The following is a 9,657-nucleotide window of genomic DNA, read 5'->3' on the forward strand; positions in this document are numbered from 1 at the left end:
TTGCTTGCGGTCGCAAGAGGGAGTGGGAGGGGAGCAGTGCAGTGGCAAGGGGGGGCCTCGCGGGCCCCCCCTTGGTAGCGGCCCGGTCGCGGCGGCGACCGCCGCGACCGTGGTAGCTACGCCACTGCAAGCAGCTTCGGGGACACAGCAAGGTGGCATGGGGGGCCCAGCCGGGCCCCCCTGGCTGGGGGGCCGGGTCGCAACTGCGACCGTTGCCACCCCTGTAGCTACGCCACTGTCGGCGTTCAGGTGTGGTTTGCAATTAAGCTCCATTCACTTCAATGGAAATGAGTTATAAAACCCCAGCCAAACTGGAGACAAGAGAAGGGCTGTCTCTGGAAGAAAGTGGCCATTTTTGTTTAGCGCTCTATAACCCCTTTAAATCTCCTCAATGTTTTGCAATACAACCTTGCATACGAAAGGGTACTTGCAACTGTACTCAGTAGGTGGATGGGTTATTTGCGATTGAAGACACTGATGGTGCGTTTACACAGGCAGATTTATCTGTCAGATTTTTTAAGCCAAAGCCAGGAACAGACCATAAACAGGGAACAGGTCATAAAGGAAAGACTGAGATTTCTCTTCTTTTCAAATCCATTTCTGTCCTTGGCTTCCAAAATCTGTCAGATAAATCTGCCTGTGTAAACACACCATGACCTTGCCTTATATCAATGAATATAATAAACAGGTGGCAAAAACAGATGCCAACATAGAGCACATATTTATATATAGAAGTCAATGACTGTGTTGGGCTAGGTTCACACTGCAGTTTTGTGTGCCCTTAATGGATATGTTTCATACTGTTGAAAATGAAAAAAAAAAACATATATGTAAGGGTGAGTTTATGCAGAGATTTATCTGACAGATTTTTTGAAGCCAAAGCTAGGAACAGACTATAAACAGAGAACAGGTCATAAAGGAAAGACTGAGGGGGAAGATTTATCAAACTGGTTTAAAGTAGAATTGGCCCAGTTGCCCCTAAGCAACCAATCAGATTCCTCCTTTCATTTCTCAAAGAACCTGGGAGGAATGGAAAGTGGAATCTGATTGGTTGCTAGGGGCTACTGGGCCAATTCTACTTTTTCACCAATTTGATAAATCTCCCCCTGAGATTTTTCCTCTTCTCAAATCCATTCTTGGCTTTGGCTTAAAAAAAATCTGTCAGATAAATCTCTCTGTGTAAACACACCATTTAGAGTGCGTTCACACGTACAGGATCTGCAGCAGATCTGCAGCAGATTTGTTGGCGCAGATTTGATGGCCCAGAGTTATGCTAAGTTTACACGGAACGATTATCGGGCGAATTTTCGCAATAACGATCGAATTCGAACGATAATCGTACGCGGCGAACGATCGAAAAATCGTTAATCTTGATCTTTTAACATGTTCATAAATTGACGTTTGTAAAAAATTCGCCGAGAGGCTGCAGGCGGGCCGGGCTGCGGGCACGTGATCGCAAAACGATTTTTCCGTACGATATATCGTACCGTCTAAACACTGATCGTTATAAAAAAAAATAGTTACTTCGAAATCGTTAATCGTACTATCGGGCCAATAATCACCTCGTGTAAACTTAGCATTATGGTGCGTTTACACAGACAAATTTATCTGACAGATTTTGGAAGCCAAAGCCAGGAATTGATTTGAAAAGAGGAAGATCTCAGTCTTTTCTTTATGACCTGTTCCCTGTTTATAGTATGTTCCTGGCTCTGGCATCAAAAATCTGTCAGATAAACGCACCATCACTTTGCATTGAATCTGCAAGTTCAAATCTGCGCCATCAAATCTACTGCAGATCCTGTACGTGTGAACGCACCCTTAGGGTACAAACCCACACACCGTATACACAGCAGATACGCAACAAAAACGCAGCAAATACGCAGCAGATTTGTTGGTACAGATTTGATGCTGTGTTCAGTTATTTAGATATAATCTGCTGCGTTTTTGATGCGTTTTTGCTGCGTGTTTGCTGCGTATTTGCTGCGTATCGCAGCAGTAAATACGCTGCTTATACGGTGTGTGGGTTTATACACTAAGGGTACAAACACACACGGCATATACGCTGCGTATTTACTGCTGCGATACGCAGCAGATTAGATCTAAATAACTGAACACAGTATCAAATCTGCTGCGTATCTGCTGCGTATCTGCTGTGTGTGTTTGTACCCTAAGGGCCCTATTCCACTGGACGATTATCGTTCAGATTATCGTTAAATCGTTCGAATCTAAACGATAATCGTTCGGTTGAAATGCAGTTAACGATTAACGACCGAACGAGAAATCGTTGATCGCTTTATAAGACCTGGACCTATTTTTATCGTTGCTCGTTCGCAAATCGTTCGCGTTGAATAAGACATCGTTCGGTCGTTCGCAATAGATACGAATGCAATAGCGAATAAATAGCGAAGAAAAAACGATCGCAATTACGATCATAAGTAACGATTATCGTTCAATGGAAATGAGTGAACGTTTTCAGGTCTTTCGCAATAGTGGTCGTTTGCGATCGTTAATCGTTAATGATATGCAAACGATAATCGTCCAGTGGAATAGGGCCCTTAATAGACTCTGTTGTATGTGCACCCAGCCCTATCTCAATTGTAGCTGCCCGAGTAGTAGTCTATCAGGAGTCCTGGCCAGAAATCTGAGGTAAATGGCGGCAGCTGCTGAGTGATGATCTCTCCACCAATCACCTGCAGGGCTCCAGGAGATAATCCCCAGTGACTGAGCAGCGAGCAGGTTGTGTGCAGTAAGAAGCAAGCAGGTAGTGAGAAGCAGCAGGCATGGCTTTCATCATGACCAGGGTAAGTGGAAGCTTTCTGGCTGGGGTGCTAGGTAATACACAGCATGAATCCTGAGTCAGGTAGCTTTTTGGTATACAGATGGTGACCATCTCTTGGTTCTGTGTATGTTCTCTGCTTTTGGTTTATATGTTGTGTTCTTGCAGCTCTCTCTACCCCTTGCCCTATGTGTTCCAGCTTTGAAGTAAGACCTGTTTATAGTACATGGCTTAGGCTGGGTTCACACTGGTGTTACAGTCTAACAGATATACTTTTAATGTATAGAAAAGTGTTTATTTCCTGAGTCTGTATCCGGTATTGTGGCTTGTTCCATTAAGGTGAATGGTGTCAAGCCATACCACAAACATCCTAAGTACACAAATGCTGGTGTTTAGAGGGAAAAAAAACAGCTATGTAATTTTAACTTCTCTGGGTGGCCCCTGTAATCTGACTACCTGTGGTATAGGTAATGACTTAATCAAAAGTATCCTGCTGGTTGTGTTCTTTATGTCACCAACATATAAGCTAGTAGATATTTTTTTTTTTATACTGGATCTAATTTACCACACCTGTTTCCTACAGGCAACAAGAGAATCTAGTAGTTATGTCTAGCATGCTATCCCCATACTGTTAACCAAATTTCAGTATATTGAGTCTGAACCTAATACCTCCACACTATGACTAATACTGCTATACTGTTTGAGTAGTATCCACTAATGTTCTCCCTAAGCAGTGGTCACATGGAAATAGATCCAGCTGTATACAGGTTCTGCAGACCTCATAAGTGCTTATAGTGCAGTGAGACCCTTTTTCTTCTCCAGCCATGTCTCCATGGAATCTTCTAGGCTCCTTGCTCCAGCCTCATGTGCTGCAGGAGAGAAGCATAATGCTGGCTGTGACTGGCAGGGAGCCAATGACTGTCCACTCCCAGCACTGCATCACTTGTCTGTAAGCCAGGGGCCCCAGCGCTTGCCTGGGTGCTGAACCTGCACGGGGTAGCTACCATAGAGGCAGGGTAGGCAGTTGCTATGGGGCCAGTGCAGGAGGGGGGCCCGGGAGAGAAGGTAAGAGCGTTTGTCCTTCTGCTTAACCCTTTATGTACTGCAGTGTGTAAGTGACCCAGTGTTTACTTACATACTGCAACACAAAAAATGTGCAGTGTTTGTGTTGTGTTTTTGCTATGGGGCCCTGTGAATCCTAGCTATGCCCCTGCCTACACCCCTGAGCATCCAGTAGGTGCCAGCCTGGGGTAAATGTCTGCCTGTCCCTCATGGCTTATGTCAACAAATCTCACTCTTTAGTGTCCATATTGGGTTCCCCATAAGGTTGTAGCTTACTAAAATGTACTAGCCATAAAATCCTAAAATGTGTCTATACTACAGCCATGTAAAACCTGCTTTACTTAAAATTAATAATTTAGAGATTTTTTTTTTTTTTTTTTTTGCAGAGCATGCGTGTCAATGCAGAGAACATGGAAGCTGGTGTAGCTGGGAAGAAGGTGGTTACCAGGCCACGGCAAAGAAATGCACTGGGAGACATTGGGAACTGCATCAGAGCTAAAGCCGCTGTAAAGAAGGTAAGAAGCCTGGTGACTAGATCACGTGGGGGCTATACCTGAGCCAGTGCTATAAACTTACAGATTTGGGCTTGCTTACACAGGCAGAACAGTTATCCTGGTGAGTTCCATATGTTCTGTATAAACCTGCTTTATAGACTCTGATTTACTTGTCATGCCTCTTATAAAGCTGACTTCAGCTACTCCCTATCTTCATTATAGGAAGTCAAGGTTGTGCAAAGCAATGTTGCAGAGAAGCCTGTCAAACCTGTGCCTGTCATTGAAGAAGTTCCGGAGGAAGATGAGAACATGGTAATTAGTTCTGCTAAAAGGGAATATGTCATCAGATCTTCCATTTAGGACAAACTTCTCTTAACACCGATTCCGCACTAAAACATGAACTGAACTTGGTAGTTTACCGGGCTATGGCACTTGCGCAGCTCGGCCACACCTCACTGACACTTAAATGAGAAATAGCCAGTTCCTTAAATTTGCAACCACTCTTCTCCAGGAAATGGTATACTTGACACAATTTTTTGCTATTGGTGTCTCTACAAGCAAACACAGCTGTCAGATTCCTCCCCTTTTAATGTTGCTGTAATGCAGTTTTCCAGGTACAACATATCCTCAGCCTGCCAGAGGAAGCTGAGTAGTAAATACATCTATGGTGGGTTAAATGCTAGTTTGTCACCTGCTAGATTTGTGCAGTCTTCAGTATTGGATTAATATAGGTTCTGAGCTGTGATCTGGAACACTGTTTCTTTAGCAGGCCTCCCCAAGCCCCATGGAAACGTCAAGGGTTTCTCCTATGGAGGAACAGAGTCAGGCCTTCTCAGAGGCACTGCTTGAAGTAAAGGATGTGGATGAAGAGGATTCTGAGAACCCCATGTTGTGCAGTGACTATGTGAAGGATATCTACTGCTATCTGATGGAGCTGGAGGTGAGTCCTGACTGGTCTGTTAACCTTCATGTACTGGCTGCTCCTGGGTTGTAGAATAGCTCAAATGTCTGTCTTGTGGCATAGGTGTCAAATAGAGATGAGCGAACCTCGAGCATGCCCGGGTCCATCTGAACCCGATCATTCAGCATTTGAATAGCGGTGGCTGCTGAAGTTGGATAAAGCTCTATGGTTGCCTGGAAAACATGGATACAGCCAATGACTATCCATGTTTTCCACATGGCCTTTATCCAACTTCAGCAGCCACCGCTAATCAAATGCCGAACTATCGGGTTCGGATGGACTTGAGCATGCCCGAGGTTCGCTCATCTCTAGTGTCAAACCATGGCCCTTCAGCTGCAACTCCCATTATGCCTGGACAGCTTTAGCTCTGGCTGTCCAGGCATGATGGGAACTGTTTTGCAATAGCTGGAGGGCCACAAGCTTGACACCCTGTCTTATGGGTACATTAGGTTGCATTTCTATATTGGGACAGATGCAAGACAAGCCCATGTGTAGTGGCATCTAGAGTCTTGTCTAAAACTGTACAGAATAGGCTTCAGACTATATAGAGCACACTGGTAAGTTTACTATCTGCCTTGTCGATGGAGCTGCTGTGACTAGCCTGCCAGACTTCTGACTCGGCTGTGTATATTTGGTATCTGCAGACCAGACTTCCTACTAAGCAGGTGTCCAGTAATAAGATGTCACTATTTCCACAGGCTAAACAGGGGATAAAGGTGAACTATCTCCAGGGTCGAGAAACCAATGGCAACATGAGGGCTATCCTAGTTGACTGGCTTGTGCAGGTCCACCAGCGTTTCAGGCTGCTTCAGGAGACTCTGTTCATGACAGTCTCTATTCTGGACCGGTTTCTGCAGGTAAGCATTAAAGATATAGCTGGGTTTTTTCCAGAAGGCCCTAGGGCTGCATCAATGTTCTCCAGCAACAGTCAAATGCTGTAAATGTAATGTAAATTTGCTCATGTATTGTGGCCTGGTCCTATAAACCAGTGTCAAAAGCTCATGAATCTATGCTATCCCATACAGCATGCGTGTGGAGATGTACTGACATCACATAATCCTGAACATAGAATTAGTCCTCAATGCCCAAAGAGTAAATCTGTCAACTCATGGCTGGCCCTCCAGCAGTTCTCCTCATGCCTGGACAGCCAAGTTCAAGCTGTCCAGGCATGATGGGCATTGTAGTTCTACAACAGCTGGAGTTTACAGATTTCCCTGCAAGTAACTTATTGGTTCTAGTACACTGCAGTAGTTAACAGAAATGAACAGCTGTTTTCTAAATGGTCAGTAGCTTCTAAAACCTACATATATTGCCAGATGTAGGAGTCCAGTCTTCTGCCATACCATACACTGTCCCTGGTGGCCAGAAGCTGCCATACTGTATGCTCTGTGCCTGCTGTGCATGTGGATTCTTCATGGAAAAATGAGACCTAGCACATCTTTGGGACCTAGACTGTCTCTTTGCGGAAATGCAGTATATACTGGCTGGGGCTGTTCAAAAACTGATCTGTCTACTTATGGTAGTTACAGGTTCTATAAGCTATGACCTGGCTCATAGCAGGAGTTGAGCTGCATAAGATCTTATAATAATCAGATCTCCTGCAATAGACACTCCAGTTATATCTAGATATCAATGGTCTGGCATTGAGACTTTCAACCAAAGCTTGTGAAATGTTAGGAAAAATTGATGCCTTTAGCCTGTGTATCTTGTATTCCTTGTGAACAGTCATAGATCAGATATTGGTCATCCTTGTTCTGTAGGAGAATCCTGTGCCAAAGAAGCTTTTGCAGCTGGCTGGAGTGACTGCAATGTTTGTTGCCTGCAAGTATGAAGAAATCTATTGCCCAACAATTGGGGACTTCTCATTTGTGACTGATCACACCTACACCAAGGCCCAGATCAGAACCATGGAGATGCAGATCCTGAGTGTGCTCCAATTTGACATTGGAAGACCCCTGCCTCTACACTTCCTGAGGAGAGCATCAAAGATTGGAGAGGTAATGTCAACCTATGACTTGTTTTACATTAGGAGAATAATAAAGTGTCAGCATCTTAGAAGTCAGACTTGGACATTACCAGTTCTTCTAATAGGTGTCTCATTTTAGGTGGATGCATCGCTGCACACTCTGGCCAAGTATCTGATGGAATTGGCTATGCTGGACTACGACATGGTTCACTTTCCACCATCACAAGTGGCAGCTGCAGCCTTCCGCCTGTCCCAGAAAGTTCTTGATGGGGGTGAATGGGTGAGTCCACTAGTAGAGATGAGCAAACTTGCCAAAAGTTCAGGTTTGCATTAACACAACTGGTGTTTAAATCCTGCCTGGGGAAAGTGGATGCACCCTGAGGACTGCCTGGAAAACATGGATACCTTAGCAGTCCTAGGGCTGCATGAACCTTCTCCAGGATTCCAATGCTGCTCATCCAGGTTCATGCAGACCTGAACTTTCAGTTGTGTTAAATCTCTTATGGGAAGGTCATGTTTACTATGACTTTTATCCTTAACAGACTCCAACCCTTCAGCACTACATGGTCTACACAGAAAGTTCTCTGGTTCCAGTTATGCAACACTTGGCCAAGAATGTCTTAAAAGTCAACAGAGGCCTTACAAAGTTCATGGTAAGTACCAGTTGTATCCATGCCACGTACTATAAGCTTGGGTATGGTGATGGCCCAGCTAATCTAAGGAAATATGCTAATAAGTGCAAACTAGACATGGTGGCTCTATGGATCTTGCATAGTCCAAATAAAGCCTTGGACAAAAGCCAGAACATGCAATAAATGTCTCGCCGCTGATACTTTAGTAGTAAGAACATTGGACTTGATACTGATCGTACAACTCTTCTTTCTTGCAGTCCGTTAGAGACAAATACGCCAGGAGTCAGCAGATGAGGATAAGCTGTCTGCCGCAACTGAACTCTGAGCTCGTGGTTAAATTGGCCAAGAATGTATCGTAGCTATAGTACATCGTATTATGCTATGCACTAATGCCTTCTGCACTTTCAATGCTCTTAATGGATTTTATATTTTTAATAAAATACACTTTTTATAAGCTTGTGTCTAAGGATTTTATAGCTTAAGGCATATGCCAGGTAAATTTTTAGGTCCTGAGCCAGTATTACAACCCCTGTAGCTTGGTGACATAACCAGCCTTATAGGCACCAAGGAAAAGGAGGCATGCAACCTTCTAAATGGATGCACAGGGGGCCTTACACAACATAGTAGACGTCATGGCTGCACAGATGGGACCATACGTTTATCTGGCAATTCTGCATATAAGAGTTGGGGATAAGCAAGAGAATATGACCTGTAATCACTGGCTATACGTGCACTGGCCTAATTTGTATACTGGCCTAATTTGTATAGCCTGCAAAGCGAACTACCAATATATGGTCACTGACAGCAGTATATGGTCAGTAACAGCATGGTGGTAATTGCAGTGATTATGGTGTGGTATCTGTAACGCTGGTCTTGCTATACTGTATTTGCCAGCAACTAACCCGCTGTAACCTACAGTACTAGTGTAGTGCTGAAACCAGCCAAATCGTGCAGGTGTTACCCTAGTTTGCCATTAGTCTTAGCAATACAATGGCTGAAACGGGGGACCTGACTAAGAAAATGGGTGCCCAGGAATTACTTCAGTATTCTGTAGTATCTGCTGTTTGTCACTTAGTTGAAGTGAGAGGTCCTGGTGTCAGTCAAGGGTCTGCTGCAACCTAGTCAGCCATCTATTGAATGTCTAGTTAATCTGCTAACCATGTTACTCAATCTTGAGTGAGGGCAGTGCTAATAGCACAAGGTCCTGTAATTGGCAGTGTCCATGTTAAGTTGTGAAAAAGCACATTCATACTTAACAGAATTACCAGTGGAGCAGGAATGGCCTTTTAAAGACCTATATTACACGGCTCAACATTCTGGGGAAGAAGGCACCAACCCAGGGCCGGGACAAGGAGTTTTGGTGCCCTAGGCAGAGAAGGAAAATGGCGTGCGCCCCCCCCCCCCCCCCTGTAGACTGTACACTATGCGGGGACAGCCAGGAGGCTATACTGTATGTAGGGGCTGATACTTGGGTCACCACAGGCTCTTCAGAGTATTACCACACTGCAGACTATATGTATATACTGTACCCCCTGACTGTAACAGGACCATGTATACTGTACCCCCTGACTGTAACAGGACCATGTATACTGTACCCCCTGTATACTGTACCCCCTGACTGTAACAGGACCATGTATACTGTACCCCTGACTGTAACAGGACCATGTATACTGTACCCCCTGACTAAAAGGACATGTAGACTGTACCCCCTGACTGTACCCCCAAGTGTTCACCAACCTGTGGCAGGACTACAACTCCTATCATGC

The 9,657-nt window shown here is 44.7% G+C and overlaps 1 protein-coding gene across 2 annotated transcripts; it reads left to right on the plus strand.

The window, feature by feature from the left end:
• The first annotated feature begins 2,732 nt into the window (after positions 1-2,732).
• Positions 2,733-8,250, plus strand: CCNB1 (cyclin B1). 2 transcript variants are annotated; one of them, XM_069964698.1, is made up of 9 exons: positions 2,733-2,801; positions 4,225-4,353; positions 4,555-4,644; positions 5,099-5,272; positions 5,992-6,150; positions 7,054-7,290; positions 7,399-7,539; positions 7,802-7,912; positions 8,149-8,250. In XM_069964698.1, the coding sequence occupies exons 1-9, from the start codon at positions 2,781-2,783 to the stop codon at positions 8,248-8,250; spliced, it is 1,164 nt and encodes a 387-aa protein (XP_069820799.1). In that variant the 5' UTR covers positions 2,733-2,780. The 2 variants fall into 2 exon arrangements, with proteins under 2 accessions (XP_069820799.1, XP_069820800.1); XM_069964699.1 differs by having other exon boundaries at positions 5,102-5,272.
• Positions 8,251-9,657: the final 1,407 nt, after the last annotated feature.

This window comes from Dendropsophus ebraccatus, chromosome 3 (assembly GCF_027789765.1).
Source record: "Dendropsophus ebraccatus isolate aDenEbr1 chromosome 3, aDenEbr1.pat, whole genome shotgun sequence".
Taxonomy (NCBI): Eukaryota; Metazoa; Chordata; class Amphibia; order Anura; family Hylidae; genus Dendropsophus; species Dendropsophus ebraccatus.